Source organism: Apostichopus japonicus, chromosome 15 (genome assembly GCF_037975245.1).
Source record: "Apostichopus japonicus isolate 1M-3 chromosome 15, ASM3797524v1, whole genome shotgun sequence".
Lineage (NCBI taxonomy): Eukaryota > Metazoa > Echinodermata > Holothuroidea > Aspidochirotida > Stichopodidae > Apostichopus > Apostichopus japonicus.
The window spans coordinates 15,075,174-15,099,865 of NC_092575.1; the positions used below are offsets into that span (position 1 = coordinate 15,075,174).

At 35.5% G+C, this 24,692-nt stretch overlaps 2 protein-coding genes across 4 annotated transcripts in view; one reads left to right on the forward strand and one right to left on the reverse strand.

Annotated features, from left to right (window-relative positions):
* LOC139980591 (vacuolar protein sorting-associated protein 18 homolog) overlaps nt 1-16,665 on the forward strand; it is a 29,998-nt gene extending 13,333 nt beyond the window's left edge. For both annotated transcript variants that reach the window (XM_071992341.1, XM_071992342.1), the window contains exons 16-25: nt 37-186; nt 520-613; nt 1,543-1,772; nt 2,274-2,414; nt 2,988-3,119; nt 5,064-5,276; nt 6,052-6,173; nt 8,516-8,633; nt 10,750-10,961; nt 13,729-16,665. In XM_071992341.1, the coding sequence (XP_071848442.1) occupies nt 37-186; nt 520-613; nt 1,543-1,772; nt 2,274-2,414; nt 2,988-3,119; nt 5,064-5,276; nt 6,052-6,173; nt 8,516-8,633; nt 10,750-10,961; nt 13,729-13,792 (1,476 nt within the window). In that variant the 3' untranslated portion in view covers nt 13,793-16,665. The remainder of the gene's footprint in view (nt 1-36; nt 187-519; nt 614-1,542; nt 1,773-2,273; nt 2,415-2,987; nt 3,120-5,063; nt 5,277-6,051; nt 6,174-8,515; nt 8,634-10,749; nt 10,962-13,728) is intronic.
* A 2,410-nt stretch (nt 16,666-19,075) lies between these two features.
* The window catches only part of LOC139980592 (P2X purinoceptor 4-like), a 97,413-nt gene continuing 91,796 nt past the window's right edge, over nt 19,076-24,692 (reverse strand). For both annotated transcript variants that reach the window (XM_071992343.1, XM_071992344.1), the window contains 3 exons: nt 24,261-24,417; nt 22,883-22,990; nt 19,076-20,797 (listed from right to left, as the gene is read on the reverse strand). In XM_071992343.1, the coding sequence (XP_071848444.1) occupies nt 20,654-20,797; nt 22,883-22,990; nt 24,261-24,417 (409 nt within the window). In that variant the 3' untranslated portion in view covers nt 19,076-20,653. The remainder of the gene's footprint in view (nt 20,798-22,882; nt 22,991-24,260; nt 24,418-24,692) is intronic.

Below are 24,692 nucleotides of genomic sequence, written 5' to 3' on the forward strand. Positions count from 1 at the left end.
TTTTATTCTCTATTATCTCTCTCTCTCTATTTGTAGGATAAGGCTCAGATGACAATGCTAGTTATCTGGCTAATTGAACTGTTCCTAAATCAAGTCGGTATACTGAGGAATCAGCCGGCATCTAAAGAAAAATACGATAGCGTCCACGACGGCTTCAGGAAGTTCATAGCTCAGAAGAGAGTCATGGTAATGTCTTGTTGTTTAAAAGCAAATATGGAAATATACTTGAGCGTTGAAATTTTATTTTTTGTTTAAAAAATAGCAATATTCCTCAACGTGGCTCACGCACAAATACATGCCAATGAAATTAGACAAAAATATTGGAGCTGCAGAATGTAAAAAGACATCTCCTCCTAGGTGTCATCATCACACATTATTCTAATCTGTTTTAGGGGAGTTGTTCATTGCAAAGAAGATTTCTCATATAAGCTAAAAGATGATGGTTGAGATTAGCTTCTTCTATAAAAATAAAATGTAATATTATTTTTGTCAGTCACACATCGATCCTTTAATTCACAGGAATGTTTGAAGAATAACGTGGACACAGTCTATGATCTGATAGCAAGCCACGGTGATGTCACAGATATGGTCTTTTTCGCAATGCTCATGAAAGGTGAGAGCATATCCCCTCTGTTTCCATTCTCTTTTTTCATCTGTTTTGTAAATTGTTCGAGGTTTTTTCGGTCATTCAAAGCTAACTTAAAGTAGAACATTTTTATATAAGCAATTTTAGCAGAATTAAACACAATAACATATTAATTGAAGTCTAGGTTATGACAAGTTTGAAATTGTCTTATTTCGTTTTCATTGGTGTATTCTAGTTGACCTCATTTACAAATTTGATACTCCAATTGACCTCATTAGCATATTTGATTTTCCAATTGACCTCATTAACATATTTAATATTGCAATTGATCTCTGTAACATATTTGATATTTAAAAGCTCATTTCAAGATATGAAATATGCTAATTAGTTAATCAGCCTATGTCAAGGTTTACTTAATTAGGTGGATTTTTACTGGATGTTTGCTGACTTTAATAGTAATGTATTCGTTGAAGCTATCAAAGTGTTAAAAATGTAAAGTTTAGCTTAGCAGGACCAGTGAACATGGAAGTGAAATTTGGAAGTGGTCCCTGGTTATACGGTATGCAAGATACATTTGCATCTGACCGGCACCGGCCTCACTCCTCACCCTCCCCCTCACTCTACCCCTCACCTCCCTCTTCCCCTCCCCTCTCCCTCCTCTCGCCCTCCCTCTCCCCACCCCTTTTCACCCATGAATTAGCCATATTAGGAATCGCCCCTAACAAATGGCTGTATAGCTCATTTGTCATCCTGAGGTCACCGAGATCCGAATTCTGTTCTAGCAAAAAATTCCTTTGCTCTTTTCTCATTTTGCTCATTTCAGTATAAATTTCCAGTCAGTTTTCCATGGTTCATTTCCATTTTTCTGTTTGTTTTTTTTTCCCTTTCTTTTTTACTTTCTTTCATGATTCATTTATGTTTTTTTTTAAATATTTTTGTCTGTCACCTCTGTCCAGATTACGAGCGTGTCATCAGTCACCACATACAAGGAGAAGATTATCAAGCTGCATTAGAGGTCTTGAAGAAGACCTCCAAGAAGGAACTGTTTTATAAGTTCTCTCCTGTTCTCATGCAACACATTCCAAAGGAGCTGGTCACAGCTTGGATTATACAGGATCACTCTCTCGATCCCAAGAAACTCATTCCAGCTCTGGTCCAGTATAAACACAACGACGCCACTGGACAGGTAAAGAACCCAACCGCTCTGAAAGAGATGTCTGTAATTGATTTGTTGGTTGAATCTGAAAAGAGCTGTTTGTCCATTGGGAGGAAATGAAAGTTATGCTTAAAGATAGGATCCAAACAATTTTCCAGATGCATAAAACCAGATGTTAAGCTAAGGTATTTTTGTTAATAGAATTAATGAAAATCAGTATCATGTTTTTTTTTTGGGGGGGGGGGAGTGGTGGTGGAGAGGTATTCTTCACATTAGTCAGTTTTCAATTGTTTTTGTACACCCCCTACATCCTCCCCATCATTATATTGCATTATTTGGAAAGAAAGTGAGAATTTTTGGGTAATAATCTCATGATAAAGTGAAAAGGTTATAAATTTCAGTATTATAGTTTAACAGTTGTTTTCTAAAATTTTTGTGATTTGATTGCTTTTCTTTTGTTCTTGTCAACCTTTTTTGGGGTTTTTATCTCTTTTTTAAAATATTTTTTTGTTTAATTTCATTTTCATTTAGACTCACGAAGGGATCAGATATTTAGAGTTTTGCGTGACCAAATTGAAGAAGGAGGAACAAGCCATCCACAACTATCTAGTTTCGTTATATGCACAGCATGCCGAGAACCAACTCATGAAATACCTTCTGTCAGAGGGAGAGGTTAGTCATCTTCTTGATTCATCTAAAGAGGGCAGAGCAGTGTCTTCTACTGAATTTGACCTGACTCAACCATCATAACATTGATGATAACGGATAGTTGAGCAGTGTGCTTGGTGCTTCAAGCAAATGACTGATCAAGATTTTACCAGTTTTAAGTTTGTATCAGCTTTAGGCCAGGGAAGCTCAAGTGTATTGCTTCCTTGACTAAAATATATATATTTACATCTATAAATATATATATATATATAAATAAAGATCAACACACCAGAAAAAAATTCCACTTCACTACTGGTTTCGTCCTGATGAGTCCCTAAAGGACAAAACCGATTGTGAAGTGGAATTTTTCTGGTGTGTTGATCGTTATTTATTTACTTTATATCTGTCATACCACTTGCTACACATTCATATATATATATAAACACACATATGACAAATGAATGAAAGACATTAATATTTGTTTCAACATTTTAAAACTACATCTATTTGTATATACTATTTGCTACTTGGCAAGAATTGGTCTGTTTGGGAACGCTTGCAGAAGACAGTGAGTTTCACATTTGTTGTTTTTCTTAGGATGCAACAAGAGTTCACTACGATCTCAAATACGCCCTTCGACTTTGCTCAGAGCACCAGCTAAAACGGGCGTGCGTTCACATCTACACTACCATGGAGCTGTATGAGGAAGCAGTGGACCTAGCTCTTCAGGTTTGTGTTAGATTTCTAGAGTCTCTCTGAATATGCTAGAGATTTAATCTCAGTAATTCATCTTTCCTTGCCGTTACTTGCGGCATGTGTTGTGGGTTTTGTCTCTAATGTACTTTACTTTTTAAAGCTAAAGTTTAAAAATTTCTAGCTGAAAGTAAGCAAGTTTATTTTTTCATCAAGGTCAGGGACCAATTGTGATCTTTAACCTTTCAACCCCCATTGGGATCATATAATTGTCCCCTGGGGGATATATATATTTACACATTGTAATTACTTAAAATCTGTTCATTTTGTCAATAGGGACCCAAGTATTGACAAATAGGTATTGAAATGGAGTTTTAATTTTTATAATTTTTTTTTATAATTAAGCTAATTAGATGTGTAAATATGCAAATGAGGTTATGATACAAACAATGTATTTTTTTTGCCCATTTGAAATTATTTTGATGAAATTTGCTGGACTTTTGATAGTTTGATGAGTTCAAGACATGTTATTTCATAAGTAAAATATAATTTGATGTTTGAATGTGAGGAATATGACTGATTTTCCCCGCTCCAAACAAACAAATGTATTCTGTAATACAATGGTAACCACGCGTAACGGTAAGTCTATATATACCAATTGCGCTACATACACAATACATAGTACATACAGTGTGCAACTATGCGGCTTACCGTATCAGAATTTCAGAATTTCATCATCAGAATCTTCTTCTCCAACGGCTGGATGGTCAAATTGCCCATAAAAAGAAGGTCTAACGCCTCTTAGAAGTATTTAGCCATGATAATATGTGCTAAATAGTTACCGTTTCAATTACGGGAGTGATTGCATTGACCCTAACGACGCGAAGCATATCAACTGTGGCTGACCGAAATTCTATACCGTAGAAATGCTCGAGTTGAATTGCTATGGATTACTCACAAAGTGGAGGCGCTATTGCTAAATGGTTTCTATGTAGCCCAGCGTTTCAGTGTGGCGCTTCTGGAGAGCTAAAAATCTACTCTGTAGGGTGAGGCATTCTGGAGAAATAATTTGGGAATATGGTCCGTGTTTTGGCCCTAATTTAGACCGAAAAAATGTATTTTTTGACATATTTTCTCCAAATGTAGAGCCATCTCTCTACATATGCCTGTGAGGCTCCTGATTTGTTTCCTTGTATGGTTTAGCTAGTTGTATGAGATAGGGTCAGTTGACTGACATTTTTCACTGTTCTCAACATTTTTTTGAAAAAAAGGTCAAAACGACCGGTTTTTTGAATGTAAACAAATCTTTGAAGACAAAAAAAAAAAAAAAGGTCCATGTGACCCCTCGGAAAAATGTTGTTTATTGATGCAGGCTGTCTTATGTGCAAAATAAAGCTATGGGAAGCTCTCTAGTGTATTCCTATCTCGAATAATGATTCTCTAAAAAAATTGTCCACATATGGACCATCCGAATTGAGGGAGTGCCCAACATTTGTAAAACAGCAGCATGGATTCTGTAAGTTTGGTACTCTTTGGACGACGTAGATCATGAACCTGTGCAGGGAATACATATATATATACAGACATTATACCTAGCACTGAATAGGCCAAAGGCATACCAGGGAATAATTTACTGTTCACATTTTTGTGTAGCAGTTTTGAAGGTTCTGAATATGGTCTCTCATATTAAATACTATTCTTCATATGTAAACAAACTTGTGATACATCTTTGAACTGGTATAGCAACTTGACCACTTTGCATAGCATTTTGCTATGCGATACTGGATAAATTATTCGCTGCTGCGACTATTGTGAATATGTGACACGATAAATCTTCCTTCACTCATGAAACTTACGTTATTAATACGGACGGAAGAAGCAGCCTTCACCAAAAATATATCTCGTCATGAATTAAGGAAGAAAGAATATTCATCGTTCTCCTTCTCCTTTTGCCTTCCTGGATATTTTGTGACCTTCCAGGTCGACGTGGACCTAGCTAAGCGCTGCGCAGAAAAACCGGAGGAAGACGACGAAGGTATGAAGAGAAAACTCTGGCTGCAGATTGCTAAACACGTCGTCAAGGAACAGAGCGACATTCAAAAGGCCATGGAGATACTGCAAGAGTGCCCTCTATTAAAAATAGAAGATGTCTTACCGTTCTTTCCTGACTTTGTAACCATCGACCACTTTAAGGTAAGTCTCGAAAACATTGTAGCTAGTTGTAGTTGTGACGGCGGAAGGGGAGGGGGAGGTGCGGGTTGGGGTAGGGGTGGGGCGTAGGTCTGGGAGATGGAGTTCAAAAGTTTTAAGAGAGTGTGCAGTGTCAGGTGGTTTTTAATTTATCGAGTGAGTGGTGTCATGCACGGCTTATCAGCTAAGCATTTCAGCAAAGGAATTATTGATGTTTACATTTTGAAGCAGATAAGAGGGAGGGTGGTGTTGGGTGGGGGGTGGGTTGGATGGTGGGAGAGTGGTGGCAGAGTCGTGCACATGAGGTTTTGAACATTGTTCTTTTCATTCTCAACCATTTCAATTTATATGATGCTTGTATTATCGAAAGAGAAGAATTAAAGCAGTACGAAATTAAAACAGAAATAGGAAGAGAAACCAAACAGCAATGAAATAGCTGTTAGCTGCCACATCTGAAGGACATTGTAAAATACAGAATATCGAAAGATGATAAGTTGAACATTTTGTAAAGTGTTGTTCTTGAAATCTTTTACCTGTAGAGTTATGTGTTACATTAATCACTTGCCCAATAGTGGCTATTAAAATTTAATATTCTTTGAATGGGTTTCCTTAACTCTCTGTTGATCTGAAATAGAAAAAAAAAATCATTTCCATTCTTACACTCCCCCCCCCCCCCTCCCCCACATCCATTTCTGTACACTTCAAGTATTTAAATTTCCATTTTTAACTATTTTGTTAAACATGTGACCGGTTTTGATCTCAACAATCAATTTGTTAGGATGCCATTTGCAGTTCTCTCGAGAACTATAACCAACACATCCAGAACCTGCAGACAGATATGGACGAAGCATCCGAGAGTGCTGAAGCGATAAGGGCAGACATCCATAACATGAGAAATAAGTAAGTTCTTTTCTTTTTTATTATAGAAATGATCAACATCAGTAAAAGCCTATGAACAGTTTATATTGAGGTATGCATTCACTTGGGGAATGTTCTCTGGCTATATAGAGCCAGACATTTGTAACTTTGGAGGACATGACTTTAGCATCAGTAGACCTCATGCATACTTAATCGGGTGTGTAGTTAACTTCAGACATAGTATACAGACCGTTGTAGCCGACAAATGTATCACAAAGAAAGATGTATGTGGATTTTATAAGTAGGACCATGTCACTTTAACAGGTTATGCATGCCCCCCCCCCCTGTTCACAGAGAGTGTGGATTGCAATTATAGGGAAATTCATAGTGTGAGGAATAAGTAAAGCCTGTTATCCAGCCAGCTGATGTACTTTATTTGGAGGTCATACATGCACTTCAGAGGGTGCACAGAGCATCAAAGATGACATTTATAGCAAGAGAGATAAGCAAAGCCAAAGAGGGTTTCATTGAAAGCCGATGTCGATCTAATAGGGTATGCAATTACTTCACGATAGCTTGGAGGTGTTTATAGCCGACGTTCACAAGATGATGGACAAAGTATGCTGAAAGTTCGTCTCTGTGTGTGTCTGTGTTAAAGTCTGCGATGGTAGGCATTCAGATCAGAGATTGTTTAGGAAGTTTGAAGGGAACATTTCATGATTGAATTAAGACTTCGTTGAAGGAACGTTTCTCTAATTATCACTATGAGTTACTTGTAAGTGTGTACAAAGTATTCTCTACATCTGATGAGAATGCAGTTGCTAGGGTAGCAAGGATAAAAATATAACTGTGACTTGTATCAAATTTGTAGTCAGGTCATCTGAGATTCCAAATTTGTGTTTGGCTAACCAAGATCGGTGGTGGAGGTCGGCCTGGAACCGCTAGTTGTTTATATCAAGTTCAAGTTGCATTGTAACTTAATTCCTCCAATTAGGTAAAATGATAAGTTGGTATCACACCCTAAAGCTATCTGTAGCTTGCTACCATTTCATTTCATTTCATTTATTTGTTTTTTCTCAATATACGGTACATTGTATGTCATACAAACGTTTACAGATATGAAATTGAGTATAAAGAGAAAGGAAGTGATCTAAAAACCTGAAAGGCTTATCGAGTCGAGCCACTCCCTAAAGAAGGAAAATAATTAAGTTATCAGTGTTAACGATATAAACAAACAAAGATTTCTAAAAAGTATTATGGATCAATAATCACTTATGTAAATCTCGCTTAATTGACGTTTAAAGGAACGTGGTGACTGAGAATCATTTTGTATATGATCATGATGATTAAGTAGATAATTCCAGCAAGTGTTTGCCCGATAATGTGTACTCTGTTTACCCAGGTTACTATGACATCTTGTTTATGGCTTGAAGACATCCAACATAAAATCTGTTTTGAAAAACACTGGGATTTATCATATCTTAAATATGAAGGACACATGCCAAACCAAAAAAATTAATAATTATACAATAAGGACAAGGACAATAGGACAAACTTATAATAACTAAAGGAGGTGTGTTAGCATCTGGTGGTCTGCTGTTAATCTTAGAAATTAAAAATTAAATATTTTGCATGTACGTGGTAAGAGAAACTTGTTGGAATATCTAATGTCTTCCTTGTTAAACCCTACTGTAATTGATGCGGTCAAGTTTTGAGTCCAAAATCAGTCAAGGGACCGAGACAAATTGTTATCTCATGAGTTTTCCCAGAACAGCTGCTCTGGCCAACAGTTTTACAATAAGAATAGAGATTCTTGTTAGTTGTCTGTAAGACTTTGTCCCTGAAATTTGGTGATACTTTTATATACAAGTTTTCTACAAACTGTTAATTATTTGAAGACAGTCTGCCTGAGAAATATACATGAATGTATCTCTCGATGACATCAATTGGGTTCAGTTTCTTGGCGAAATGAAAGTAAACGAGTGTTTGGTTTTCAAAACGATCTAATGTGCACACTTTCTTACCATGACATTTAGCCAAAAAATCCATGATCAATGTTTGAAAAATTCTTGCTGCTTTTGTAAGTTGTATCAAATGATAACCAAAAAAAAATGGATTTTACTGATTCCTGGTAAAATGGCTGACTGGTACCTCAGCAAATAAAAAATACATTAAACAATAAAAAAAATCACGGGAACTTTTCTGTCCATGATTATATTCACAAAGAAAATGAAGAATAAAAGGGTTGCCTCTTGTCATTTTCAATATTTTTTTCTTCAAAATCAGAAGTATGTAGCACTTTGTGGGGTTTGTAAAAGGTGGTTCTTAGAAATGGTCACATCTTTCCTAATATGTTAATCTACACGTAATGAATTTCCTCTCAGGTACGCCGTCGTGACAGGTCAACACAAATGCGCCAAATGCGATTCCCTGCTTCTGAGCAGAGCTTTCTATTTGTACCCTTGCGGCCATAAATTCCACGCTGATTGCTTGATCAAAGAGGTAAGGTTGCTGACTTTCGGAAGCGGGGGGGGGGGGGGGGTGAGGGGGGTTGGTGTGGGGGCGGAGGAGAGGGAGGTCGAAAAAGGAAATTGTAAAATTCATCCCTCGAGCGTAAAATACCGAAGAGAGTTATATATGTGACTTTCTTTCAGAATGGATGTATATTTTTTTTTTCCATTTCCATGAATGAATGATTTGGTGGTTTTAATATAAATATAATGCCTGGACTGGATAGTTGAGGAGAGGACTATAGTATTGTGAACTGCTCAACACATAACATGTTTTGAAAATAGGAAAAGATGTGCAATTTTGGGTTCAATTAGGAATTACTGCAATGAGTGTCAATCGGGAACAATTGAAATAAATGGCCATGATGAAATTTTTAATTTTTTTGACAACAGCAATGTTTTATGTTGCATATCAGTAATATATAATGATATAATAACCCAGTGTTCATGTCAGCAGTGTTAAAGAGATTGCTTCTGAAACAGCTAGAACCTGTGTGAAATTGTCAAAATGATGCAAGATAAAATATGTATTATATATAATAATATATGTAAAAAAAATTGGATATAGTTAAACGTATTATTATTTAAGTGGATTGCTGTGTAGCTTGTACACTTCCAGCCATTCCGCATGGGTTACCATAACAACCATTATTCAGATGAAGGATGAAAGCGCCTTGATTCATCATCAGATATTTTCAGCACTTTCCAAGAACATAAACCACTCATTCCATTAGCTCTTCTCTCTGTACTTAACGATATTCAGACTCAGGGATTTGTATAAATTTCTTTTAGTTTTTATGACAATGCTATGTTTGAAAATAACGATACTTATGTCTGTAGTGGCAACTTGATGTTTTGACAGGCACAAAATCTAATCATGTTTGGCTACTCTAGTTGCTTTGTGAGTTTCTCTGAAACTAGGTACTGTAGATGTTTGCTTGGCCTAGTTGCTCACGAATCTCTGTGATATTAGTTACAGGGATTAATACTCTATGCATCGAAATGGGAATATTGCTGTACATGTGTGAAAGATGTATATGAGGTCTATGTGTACAGGAACAATTATTATTTTATAATGAGACAAAGTTCAGGGATCGTAAAACTGCTAAAGAAAATTTGAATTATTCCCTGGAGTTACCACAGATCATAAAAAAAGCAGTTTTAGTTTGTGTCAACCAATGATCCGATAACCTAACCCCTCTTATTCACAAATGATCTGATAAACTATAAAGTTCTCATCTTCACCAATGTTCCGGAAACCTAACTTTTATTGCTCTATCAGAATTATTCAGTGTCAGTTCTATATTTAATCTTGCATTGTGCATATTTTTCTTTAGTTAATACACTCTTCTAAAATTAATTTGGCTTTCTTTGTCATTAATTTGTTCATGATCCCTGTAGCAATTACCAACAAGCATATTAAGTAGGGGGTGTGAGGGGTTAGAGAATGTTGTTGGAAAGGCAAATGGAGAGGCTGCCTATAGGGTGAGGGGTGAAGGGGGTAGGAAGGCTGGGAATTCTTCTCTGTATTGGGTTAAATGGTTATTAGCTAGCTAATTAGGGGAACTCAACTGATTTTAATTACAATTATCTCCTAACTTGACGGGTATCCAATCATATGTGAGTATTTAATACAAGGCTTGGACACAGTCGTACCACGTTACAATCCAGCCATATCTAAATGTTGTGTCTTAGAAACTTATGCAAGGTAGAACTGGAGATCCGTCGTCTCCACGAACACGTGCCCTCTACACAAGGAATTGAATAAATTAAACTGGCATGTTTTTGCACTTTGTTATCTACCATTTCATCAAAGTGTCGTCAGTATCTTAAATGATTTGGGGCGATACGTCACGGTGTCTCAATTTTGAGCCTGACCTATATTGCCTCACTAACGCTTCAGTTTTTAATTTTTTTAATTTTATTTTAATGTCAGCCCAAGCCCCAAGTGTGAGAAATTAACACAGTTTATCCTTTATCTCCAATTAGCTAAAACTGTTTTCGCAACGTTCTCCGTTCCTTTCCCCCGACATTCACCAGAGGCAGACTTCGGCCATGTTTACCTCCTGCATCTAATATGTCATATTTTACCTTGTTTTTCTTCCTAGGTCACAATCCATCTAAGTCCGACCCAGAGAATTCATCTGTCTGAGCTGGAGCACCAGATCAGTAGCCTGAAGGTGAGCAATAGCAAGAGGCCGCAGATGCCCAGAAAAGGGGACGATCTGACGCCGAACAGGGAGGAGATGGAGAGACTGCAGACGCAGATAGACGACGTCGTGGCTGCCGAATGTGTGTACTGTGGAGACGTCATGATCAGGTATGGATGTATTTATGTGTGTATGTTTGTGTGTACTGTGGAGACGTTATGATCAGGTATGGATGTATGAATGTGTGTACTGTGGAGACGTTATGATCAGGTATGGATGTATGGATGTGTGCACTGTGGAGACGTCATGATCAGGTACGGATGTATGAATGTGTGTACTGTGGAGACGTTATGAGCAGGTATGGATGTGTGTGCACTGTGGAGACGTTATGATCAGGTATGGATGTATGAATGTGTGTACTGTGGAGACGTTATGATCAGGTATGGATGTATGGATGTGTGCACTGTGGAGACGTCATGATCAGGTACGGATGTATGAATGTGTGTACTGTGGAGACGTTATGAGCAGGTATGGATGTGTGTACTGTGGAGACGTTATGATCAGGTACAGATGTATGAATGTGTGTACTGTGGAGACGTCATGATCAGGTACGGATGTATGAATGTGTGTACTGTGGAGACGTTATGATCAGGTATGGATGTATGAATGTGTGTACTGTGGAGACGTCATGATCAGGTATTGATGTATGGATGTGTGTACTGTACAGACGTTATGATCAGGTATGTGTGTATGTAAGTATGTATGTATGTGTGTATGCTGAATGTGTGTACTGTGGAGACGTAATGATCAGGTATGTGTGTATGTATGTGTGTGTGAATGTATGTACTGTGGAGACATTATGATCAGGTATGGATGGGTCTCAAGTCTAATGATTAGGTTCTAACGCTGACGGGGAAGAAAAATAACGTCAAATAGATCTTTAGTCTTATCAGAGAGTAGAAGGCTATGATAGAGAGAGAATTTCTCATGTTCCCATGTTTGTAAAATAATGTCAAATAGATCTTTAGTCTTATCAGATAGTAGAAGGCTATGATAGAGAATTTCTCATGTTCCCATGTTTGTAAAATAATGTCAAATAGATCTTTAGTTTTATCAGAGAGTAGAATACTCCAAGAGGGAGAGGCTTCCTTGCTTTCCCATGTTTGTAAACTTACGTAATGGTGGTGGAGAGGATCTCTGAGGTCCACTGCATTTTTCACCGTTGGCCTTCAGTGTAGGATTTGATAAAGACATGGCTATGAAGGGATCTCTCGTTACTCACGGGGCAAAAAGGAATGGTTATTAAAATGAAAATGATTTTCTGGTTACAGACAATATGAGACTTATGTGGAAGGGAAGAATACTCCACACTGCTAGTTGCAATTCCCATCTCAGTATCTTGAGATTGTTGATTGAATGTAACCTTCTGTGGTTAGCTAAACATTCAACTACTCCAGGAAGTTGGATCGCAGGAGGGGGTCTGTGATGTCACCTGGGCAAATGCTCTTCCAAAGCTGAACTCAGGCTATTAATAATCTTTACGTTGATTTTATCCTTGAACCCGATACATATAGAATGTTTACTTAGCTGTCAAAGTTATTTGTACTTAGAATTGCATCAAAACTTATCTTTGTTGTAGAAATATACTATTCCTCCGTTGAAAAATGGTTGGCAAAGTACCCCCCAAAAAAATGCTAAGCAAATCAACTTCAGCAACCAGAATATTCTTTGAAACAGATAATATCTTCTACTCAGAGTGTTTGGGGTTTCATTTTTATTCAAATAAAGCTTGGCTGAAATTGGTTAACATCAGTTAGGAAGATGCTCTAGGCTTAGGCTGAAATATTCCATAGTGTTATTGTGTTAACATGGGATAACAACATAATCGAAATCAGTTGACATGTTTTTTAAAAGGTCGTTATTGATATTTCTTGCTTTATATGTCACAAAACTTAGCATGCTGTGACATAGTACTTGATAATTCATGATGCCGCTAGGTACATTATGTGTGTAAAAGTAAGTTGGCCTGACGTTTCGATCCTAGAAGGATCTTCTTCAAAGGCTAAATGACAAGTAACAGTGACAGAAGGGACAAAACCATGCACAGAATACAGACACCATGCTCATTAACCTGTCTGTACTCTGTGCATGGTTTTGTCCCTTCTGTCACTGTTACTTGTCATTTAGCCTTTGAAGAAGATCCTGCTAGGATCGAAACGTCAGGCCAACTTACTTTTACACATTCTCCTACACAGGCTCTCTAGTGGATAAGCAGTTTGCTAACAGTTTTATTTTATTTTGAGGTACATTATGTGAAATTTCCTTTGTACAAGTTAAACACATTTTATGTCAAAGGCAAGGTCTCATGTCTCTAATTTGCTCCCTTAGAAACTTTTCGACCACCCTTTTAACAGGAGAAATATCTGTATATATTTGGAAGGGATAATATTTTTACAGTATTCCAACAAAGTTTCCACATTTTTTTACATTATTTTACATTATTTTTTACATTATTTTTTATTATTATATATTTTTTATATATTTTTTTTTACATTATGTGAAATTTCCTTTTTGCAAGGTGAACGGTAAACCAATTGATGTCAAAGGCAAGGTCTCATGTCTCTAATTTGCTCCCTTAAAAACACTTCTATCACCTTATTAATTAATGGGAGAAATATCTGTAGACATTTGGAAGTGAAAATATTTTGACAGTATTCCAACAAAGAGGCCACATTTCTTTGCAGAGTACATTTTATTTTCTGAGAAATGTTACATTGGCCAAAAAAAAAGTTACAAAATTGGAAAAAACGGGAAAAAAATTGAAAAATAAACAAATTGAAACTAGCTGCATTTATATATTAATGGTTGTATAAAGTAAGTACTATATATTTTAGATGCTAAAGTTTCAGCTTGAATTGATTCTTCTTTCCTTTGTAGATCGATAGACAAACCGTTTATAGAGCAAGATGAGTTAGAAGCAAGGAACAAGAGCTGGGAGTGACCAGAATGGCCTGCATTCCTAGCACATTTTCTGCCATCGAATGAACACTTATTTTTGAGAAGAAAATCAAGTCTTAGCTATCGAGAAGTATGTCACGGAGGGCAGCGACCACTTTTCTTTGTCTTATTCAACAATAAGAGAGAACATTTTATAGAACAGTTGAAACAGTTTTTTTTTAAAATCCCCTTCCTTGCCACTCAGTGTGAAACTTGTAGATGTGATGTTAGGTTACATAAGATACAAAGGTTACTTGCGGGTTCTCAACGCCACTCCTTCCAGTGAAATGATTTATTGCAGAATTTGTCACCAACACCGGGGGTGGATAACTCATTTTGGCAGGGTACAGGACTTGTATACCCGAGGTCACTGGTAGAAATCTTGTTCTAGCCAATGCTGTCTTTGTTCCTCTCAAGACCTGTTTGATTTGTAAACTATTTCCAGCCATATGAAATATATTAAAGTAAACTCAAATGTGTCTTGTGCTGAAATAGAAGTTTTAAAAAAAAAAAACAGAAGGGTCTTGCATGTGACAAGAACACAGATCTATATTACACCATAAGAATACATTGTCACTTGCTTTCAAAATAGAATTTGCTTTACAGGTACAAAATGTGCTTCAATTTTCAATATCAGCAACAAAAAAAAGAAGGTTGTAGTAGTGTCAAGAAATATGTTACACAGAGAAGAGCCATCGTCTCCAATCAAAGTGAATGTAACATTTATTGCCATTTGTCAGAGTGGGTTTGTTTCCTCACTGAGACATTTAATTGTGAAATACCCCCACCACTAAAGTCTAGAGGCAACTCAGAACATGAAAGACTTTAAGGAAATTTTTTATTTGAGACTTTTAAGGGTTTTTTTTTTTATCATGCCAACAAATTAACATTTTTGCAGATGACAAGGTTTCTCCCCTTTCAAGATAAAATGTTAAGTTTCAGTCATCACTCTCTTGCTTCTTAATATCCTCATCAAATATTTTAGACAAAACTTGTTTTAAATCTCTCAGAATTGGATTTCATTACAGACAACGTCCTGATTAGTCCTGTCTGGAAAAGACACAATTGTGTCTGCTTTGTGCACTGGGGACCGTACATTTTAATAGATGTGAAAACTTAAGACTTGGCATACTCATTCTTATAAGTGATTGAAATGTTGCAGTAAGGTGGCGTGAGGTGGTGGAGGTAGAAGTAGGACCGGGTTAACCAGGAGAGGGTTGAGAGGCGTTTGATTGATCTTGGTGGCAAGTTAGTTGTTAGTCAATATAGTTGATGTGTGTTAACTGTAAGATTCATATCCCTGCATGGATTCTCAACAGACATAAATACACCTAAATGACCAACAAATTTATCAATTTGTCCTAAATGTTGACGATGTTTGGATGTCAGGGGGGGGGGGCTGTGTTGAAGGGGGTGGGGTGGGAATCTGTTGGCCCAGGGTCAAGTAGGGAGCCAGGGGAAATATCAAATGAAGAATAAAGTTTTCTCATTTTCCCAATAAACTTAAGGAAAAGTGAAAACCTCAACAGGAGTCAAAGTGACATATTTGTCCCACTGGGTCTGACCTGGTTTTGACCTGGCTCGGGGGTACCACGATCCGTAAGAGTGTAAGAATTTGAACAGGTAACTGGAGTTTGTTATATATATATATATATATATATACTGTTTGAGAGCATGGGTGTATTTGGAGCAATATCATTTTGTGAGCCATTTTTCGCCCTTTCGCATTTAATAGCTTTGCTTAAATATTTGCCACTAAAGGATATTTACAACAAAAAAACCCATAATAATGATAACAATAATACAGCTTAATGTTTATCAAGTTTGATTTACGGAAAAATTGTCGAATCAACGGAGCTGTGTTCAGCAGCATAACGTTTCTATGTGTATCAGTGTAATGCTCTATTAAAGATGAATAAATTCTACAGTGTTTATTCATTTAGTCTGTTTTTTTTTTAATTTCTCTGAGTATATATTTATTAAAGGTTAAATCTTATGTATAAAGTTATTCAGTTCTGAGAATGACGAATTTTGAGGGCAAGAGGACGAAATTTTTTTCTTTTTTTATTTTTTTCTTTATTTATTTTTTCTTTTGTTCTTTTTCTTCTCTACAATGTGTATGGTTTAGTAGCTTCTAATGAGGGTTATATACTGAACTTGGAATTCAACAGATGTGAGATTTTCAGAAAAGATTACTCAGTCATGAAGTTCCAGACAAGATAAGGGGATGCGAGTCAATATGGGATTCATGTAAGGGAAGACAAAAATGGGTGAACAGCTATGGCCCTTATTAAAGTCGTGTTCTTTAAAGTTATGAGGTCTCTCATACCTCCTTGGGGGCAGGCATTGATTGTATAGGCAAGGTGGGGCAGGGGTGGGGAGATGGGGGAGGTAAAATAAATACAAACACTCTTTGAGTAGATGTATATTGGGTATGCTGATGATTAGTTTATTTTAACAATCAATAGTCTTACATGTGAAGGCATGAGCTATGAGATATATATATATATGAAATCATACACAAGAAATATCCAGATATTTCCAATTTTTTTTGGTTTGTTTTCCCAAAAAATATTAATGTTTATGATCATAATAATGATAATGTTTTTTTTCTTCACATTTTTCTATAAATTTGCTCATTTTCATAATTGTCACACAATTTGGCTCATTTTGACTTCTTTGACTAATTTCCTTTATTTTTGATTTATTTTTCCACCACCTAGATAATAAATACATCCGACTTTCGATATCATATAATAACGAGAGCTTAGACAACCAGTGTCATAAATGTCTTAAAAAGAAACAAAAAATAAACCAAATTTGTCTGTTTTTACATAAATAGTGATGAAAATATGAAATAAAACTATTAAAGAATTATGCTACTTGTTATTACATCTGTGTCTTTTACATTAAAGCAACCAGTTCTTATTTCATTTACTTGAATTACATATTTCCATATTACACATTACCACATATTTGATATCTTTCTTATAGATTCAGTTAACTGATGTTTCCTACAAACCGCCGTTCGAAACATGAATTGCTCGGCTAAGTATTTACCTCAACAATTGTTGATAGTACCAACGTCTACAAGTGGTTATTGTATGAAAAAGTTAAGGTAAATACATGCAAAAGAAGGGTTAGGTATATTTGCCAGGAAAAGTTTGGAAGCCGAACCTGAGTACCTGCAGGTGTATATGTTTTATTTGTGGACATTTTGAAAATTATTCAGTTTTCAAATAATAACTGATTTTGACATAAATGTCACTTTGTTTCTTTGATGGAAGAATTTACATTAATAATGCAAAGCAGGCAACTTGTTATGTTATTGACACTGCATAGCCACCATTATCAAAATATGCTGGCTGATTAGTAGCCTATTAGTAACATATTTTCCATAAATCTGTTTTGAAAGTTTTAACGCCTACTCTTCCCCTTTTGAAAATGAAGTAGTGATGATGGTCCTCTTCCTTAAACTCGCACAAACACAAATAAAGAAAACAATATCAAGTTTCATCTATCAAGTACGTATCAAGTTAATATCAAGTATTGCAGAAATGTCATAATCTCTCTGTGTGTAGTCCAACAAGAAAGTGTGAAAAGTTCCCAAACGAATAGTAGGCAACATTTCGTTGCTAACATGTGTTAGTTATGAGTGGTAAAACCGTATGTAAGATCGAATATGTCACGCTATATATATATATATATATATATATATATATATATATATATATATATTGGACAAATCCAAGACCAACACTATTGAAAGAAAGAGAATATGCACACGTATACATTAATATGAAGCATAATGTGCTGCCTACAAAATAGACCATATATATCTACCGTATCATATCGAAAAAATGAAGTTGTGATGATCCATGTGAAATCTTTATGAATCACAGAGGCAGGCAACAGAACAAATACATACAAAAACTTTATGATTCTCCATGAATTGAAAGAAACCGAAAATTATCACAAAGGTGTGGGGGGAATTGTGTACAGTTTAATAAGACTGACATTGAAAACTGGCTTCAAGGATAGGTTTAACTTTGTTGTCGGAAAGTTTAAGTTTTGATGCAACATGAAGAGCATGTGAATATAGCGTACAGTATATATGAAATGTTACTGAAATTGAAGTTGTGATGATCCCTGTGAGAACATACTTGGAAGTTATCTTAGAAATCAATAGTAACGTACAAAGACAACTTTACTCCCCTTTCATATAACAAATGGGAAGTGGTCACAAAGGGGAAACCTTTTAATAACTCAATGAAATTGAACGGATGTATAGCATATTACAGAATGACTTTACCCCCATCTAATATAGGAAAATATCGACATCACAAAATGTTGCTTTTAAATTGCCTTCATAAGTTGATTGGATATTTCATCCTAAACTGAAAGTTGAGATGATCCTTGAGATCTAACTTCTACAAAGTTAACAACTTGTTAATAACATAAAAAAAACAAGACCATTTTATTCCCCGAAATAATTCGATTTTTTAATTTTATAATATAGGTTCTGTAGTTTTAATGAAAGTCTAATTAAAGAAACGTTGAAAACTGGCGTCGAGTATGCCCCTGAACGCTTTCTTCATTATATTTAATTTACGAGATATTATACTGTTAAAGAATAAAACGAGAAAAAAGACCAAAAATATGAAATATTGCAAAATGAAAGTTGAGATGGTCCGTGTGAGATCACTTATCTCCAAAGACTCCAAGGAATTAATCAAGAGTAAACAGTTACATACAAGAACATTTCGCCCCTTTCTGATCAGAAGAAAACGAATAGTGGTCACACAGAGCAAACAGCTACTAAAAACTGAAAGCCTACTAAAACTGACGTTGAAAGCTGGCTTCGATTAACCCGTTGGCTTTTTTCCGATCATTTTGCATTACGAAAGTAGGGACTAAAGCTGAAAATATTTCCATGAAACCTTTTAAGAATTATCACAGTGTGATGTTGATGTAGAGTGAAATTATTAACAGTATTTCTAAGTTTTTCATTAGTTTTTATCTGCTGGTTTTGTATAATATAAATACATATGACGACATACACCGTTACACGTTGTATATGTAAAAAATATTGTTTTTTTTTACTTAACAAAACTTAAAAATTAATCTACTTTGATATATATATATATATATATATATATATATACATATACATATACATATACACACATATTTATATATATATATATATATATATATATATATATATATACATAAATATATATATATATATATACATACATACATACATATACATATATATATATATATATACATATACATATATACTGAATGACTGTTAATTTCAATTATAATTAATTGTCTTTACGAATAAATATATTGTTAAAGAAGTGGGAATTAAAAGTAATAACATACCCTACATTCTGAACCAATTTAATACATATATCTTTTTCACATCTGGTTCCATGAGGATAATTTAAAGATTTTTTAGTTAATTGAGGGTACATGAAATCAACTGAATTTATTTTTTACATTACTTTTAAAGTTTTTTTTTTAACAACGTAGATACTGGATAACAATAGTTGATTTTACTTTAAAAACAAAATAAGAGCATTGTATATGTGTTCAGCCAAGCTTTTTATTATACCCCTCTCTACCTTTACGTTATTTTTTATTCAACCAAACTATATAAGAACTGAAAAAAAATAAAAATAAATTAGTCAATGAATACGAATAATCTACTTATTTCATACGAAACTTTAACTTTCTCTGTATATTTTTTTCTCCATATTTTAATAGTTGGGAACATCTTGCACATAACAAAACAGGAGAAATATCAAAATTGAAAGCAATGAAACGGTACCAACACTTTAACTGACTCGCTGAAATGTTTTCAAGGACAGTATCAAAGCAACCCGGGCAACCAATTATGAGATTATGAGAGTGACGTGTTACTACTTTCCATCAATAATTGACAAACCGACGAAACCTTTGGTCCAAAGATAAAATTTACAAATATAAAAAATTGGTTTTTGGCTTCGGTGGCATTTTCTCCACGATAGTTTTTTTTTGCGTCAAATATTTGAAAATGAAATAAGACGGTTACAGAAAAAATATTTCGTTTATGCTGTTAAATGCACACAAAAAAAGTGCCCACACACACACACATAAATATATATTTATATATAAATATACCCACGCACACAAGGGTTTATACTTTTCAAAAAACAGTGTTTTATTTGGAAAGATTTCTTCCTTCAAGTTCAGTGGACAAAAATGAACGACGGTAGTTGAAAACTGCAAAGCGTTGTAGTATAGTAGTCGACGCGTCGAAACATGCAGGAATACAATTCACATAATAGTATCATAACGTTAGTCTGTTTGATATCCATATTCATACTAATCCATACTCTTCTATACGTAGCCATACTCTTCTATACATATCCATACTCTTCTATACGTATCCACACTCGTCCAAACTAATCCAGACTGTAACATACTCTTGGACAAGACGAAGGTGCAGACGCTCACTCGTCATTTCTTTGCCAATGATCTCCATCCCAGCAAAATGGAGGGAAGCTAACATCTCTACTCTCCTTTTACTCTCTGTATAGATACACCACGTGACTATATGCAGCCTACCATATAACAAATCTGTACTGCGCCTAGCTGGTTAGGACGGCAAGGTGGTATAAGCGACGACGAATTGTCTAAACAACTGATGACGTCAGTACCCGAAGAATAGTCTAATCTACATCCCGCTACTTCTTTTTCAAATCGATTTCTAGCGACCTTTTCTGTTTATGCATATTCAGTGTCCTGACTGAATACGTCATCAATCGATCCTTTGGTAATTGGTTCCTTCAAAAAGTCTGGGAGGTTAACGTCATGGACCGCTAACCAACGAGCTTCTGCTCTGAGTTTTACCGTTTCCGGTCTGTTTCAGAGTTACAATGGCGTTGGGTTTTAAGTATTGACCAGATATAAGGCTTGTATCGTTCATTTTCATAGCACCGGTGACGTCAGATACCTGTAGAAGAAGAAGAAGACATTGCGGTTGAGAAAATGGTCTTCTTCGAAATGTTAATTCTATCATTATGCTGTGTATGTGTGATCTGTTATGATTACATATTGTTCGGTTAGATTTAATTCTCGTTGTACTATACCTACCCAGTGTTAACTCAGAATATGTTTGTATGCAGATGATCAGATTGAAAACAATGCATAATATCTCTTCACTCGCTAACGGTTTGACCTAGAGAATTAAATTTAAGTCATTTAGATATAAAAACAACCGATCTTACAAAACCTTTCGAGTTCCAATCAGTGTTTTCATAAGAGCCATGCGGAGAAGTTATAGCCTCGCAACATATAGAATAAGGAGATAACATTGAATAGAAACTTCCGCCTCGAAAGAACCAAGTTCAGATCTCTGGGAATGGACATTGACCTGTGGTTTTTATACAGATAGCTAAATCGTTTAGTGAAATTGAACTCTTTTTTTCCCCTCTTTTTTCCCGCCTTTATTAAATTTCCACCAAACGAATAAGCTATTTGTAATCCCAAGTTCCACATCAAATAATGATCAGAAAGTTGGAATGCTTTCAAGTTGCTTTTCATAACCGGTTATTGATAGTATGAAAAAAAGAAAGTTCTGACAGGTTTGATTTATTAAATTAATCTGTATGGCTGTAGACTCACTTAGAAGGTGAGAAATTGTGTCGTGTTCACGAAGTTTGTGTTACGAGGACCTCGGTGTAACAACCAGTTGACAACACAACAAACAAGTACATACATTAATAAGAAGAAAGGAAAAACACTTTTTTATTCTTGTATGAGATGAAATTTGCCATCTTAATGAACCCCAAAAACGAAGTTTAATTTTTTTTTCTCTCGAAACTTTGTCTTTCTAACATATAAAAACTAGAAGATGCTTCTTGGAAATTTAATAAGTCATTTATGAACTTGCGCTTTAGACATAATTATTTACTATATAGAGGATCATAATATTCTATTTCCTGCGTGATTAATATTTTTCTCTATCGCAATAACGATATACTTTTCACATGTTACGATGTTGCAAAAACTTGCTTTAAAAATATCGTTTTATGACTTCTTCTATGCCCAATTGTCAACTTCATATTCATTTTCGTGTGTTAATTGCCCCTTTGTTACTGCCGGTCAAATACTCTTCTTAATAAACATGTCCCCTTCGAGGCAATAAACTAAACATTTCGAAGTGCAAGTCTATTACCGTGAAAATACATTAGAGTTCAAGAGATAAGTTTAACATTATAAAGACGATAATAAACCCTCAGACTCTAGGAAGGTGGAAATGAAAATGAAAAAGGAAGGATATATGATGAAGGAATGGTGTGATAACCAGGCAGGTCAGGGGTAGGGGTGGGTGTTGTGTGGGTGGGGGTGGGTGGGTGGTTGGGGTACAGTCTGCGAGAGGCTGTGGGACATGTGACTTTGATGTGATTGCGCAAACCACAAAGTTACCCCAAATCTTTCGATTCAAAATGGATCCTCCCTGCATTCCGTACCATAAATTCCAGTATTTTTTTTTCAACCACTGGGCAGTGTTTGCTATATTGTGTCTCACTTTTTTCAACAAAAGGACACTTTTTAATTACAGTTTACACTTTTCAACCAATGGGTACATTTTATTACCAAAATTAAAGGATTCTTTCCTATGGGGAGGGGGGAAGGCAAAATAGGCCTCTTATTTATGAAACTGGGCATTTTTTCACGTTTTCCACAAAACTGGTATTGCCGCCAATGTGTACGGTTGTCTAGGAGGCTATACGTTTACTCGAAGCAGACAACCAGTGCAGCCAATCAGGTTCGCTATAACATAAAACGTAGCCGGAATTTCCGCTCAAAACAATGTGTGACGTCATCAACGTTACTAAGTTACGTTTGTTCGCCGTAGGCAGTCGCCGGGTGCATGGAAATAAATCAGAACTTCACAATTCATGGGCTTAACCCATATTTATTCAAAACAACATTGTGATTGCTTAAGCGTTTTAATCCAAAGAGACGAGAAACTGTCACGTTGTACTGTTTTTTGTTTTGGTTGAAACTGCTGGTTAAAAGAGGTTAAACTTACGTCATAAACTTCGGAGTTATCAACCGAGACATTCTGGTATTTGCATTCCTTGTAGTACCGTCTCTTCTTTAGGAAATAAAGAACGACTACGTCGCACATCACCGTCGCCTAAATTATCAAATAAAAATCAAAGAAGGAAAAAGATAAAATAATAAATGTTTAAAAGACTGCCGTGTTGTCGATGTAAGCAGAGACAGGCAAATTAAAGACATTTTATAGGAAGAACTGTTTAAAATTGAAAGTGAAGTACTTTCAAAAGCTTTCAGCAAATTTTGAGGAAGTTTATGTTGCGGAATGGATACTGACAACGTTAAGCCCCCCCCCCCCCAAAAAAAATGAAGCCGATGTGCTTATAATAGAGAGTGAATGAAATATGATTGAATTCTATGCATGAAGTATTCTTTTAACACTTAAAGAACGACTGGTAACAAATGGATTTTATGCAAATAATTCTCATACTTCTTATAATCATACTTAAAGAGGTGACTGGAAGATGTTTCTTATATTTATTTCATTAATTAAAGTGTTACTGAAAGTGATTGATTCCTATGCAAATCATTCTCAAATTGTTTGTTTTTATTTACTTTTTAAAAGACGTGAGTTAAAGTGACTGGAATTCCCTTTAAATATTTCTTTATATTTTTCTTTCCATATTTGACACAGGAACTGAAAGTGATTGAATTCTAGTCAAATAATTCTCTCTTTTTTTGGGGGTTGCTTTTTCAAGAGCTGGTGACTGAAAGTGATTTCTCATTCACTCTCCATATTTAAAGAGTGTTTGAAAAGCGACTGAGTACTAGGGCAAATAATTCTCATATTTCTTTTAATATTTAAAGAAAAACTGAATTAAACTGAAATGGAATTGTATTGAAACATTTCTATCTCTATATCTCTCTCTTTACCTTTCAATATTTAACTGTGACTGTATAAGTATAATTAGGGGTGGGGGGTGGGGGTAGGAAGCTTCCAAAAAGTGTGTGTGGGGGGGGGGAAACAACATCAGAGGGGCACTTTCTCATACCACAACCACTACGCGTTATGCCACAAACCGATACACACCGGCCATATCACTTATATATATATATATGATGTGTTAGTATGCTATCAATACTATTTATTGAGATTGTTTATTGTTAACCGTGCAATAAAAAGATATGGGATGCCATTTTGAAAAAAACGTGTACAGACTAAAGATAAATAATTCAAATAAAATATTAAAATAAACGAAGGCTTAAGATATCCAAAAGACAGTTCTTCATCAAAGGGGTACATTTTATTTGCCAGTAGGGCACATTTGTTATTTTGAAAACAAGTGCGGGGGGGGGGGGGCGTGCCCCCAGTGCCCCCCACCCCGTTGTTCCTTTCCATATATACTTACAAGTGAAAGCAAAGCTACGCCAGACGCAATGTTCAACATCAGAGGCACAATGTCAAATTTCCCTGCCTCTCCGAAAATCTCAATTTGGAACAAAATACCGTACGCTTTCGTCAAATCTCTCGATTCGGTGCCGTTCTCTCTGTAGTAGGAGGAAAATCTGTGAAATATGTAACCAAGAGAACAAAGCTTTATGAAAATTTACAAGATGTCAGAGGTATCACCTCCAAATCTTCTACAATTTAAAAACAAAACAAAGCAAAGCAAAACAAACAAACAATCATAACGAATTTTCAGAGTGTATTTTTATGCTTCTTTTGAACTTTTGAACGCCTCAAGTAGTCATTTGATCGTCAGTGTAACACGGCTCAGTGTTTGGCAATGTCACAACGTATATCTTTAAAAAATTATGGAACGCGAAAAGGGCAAACTTAT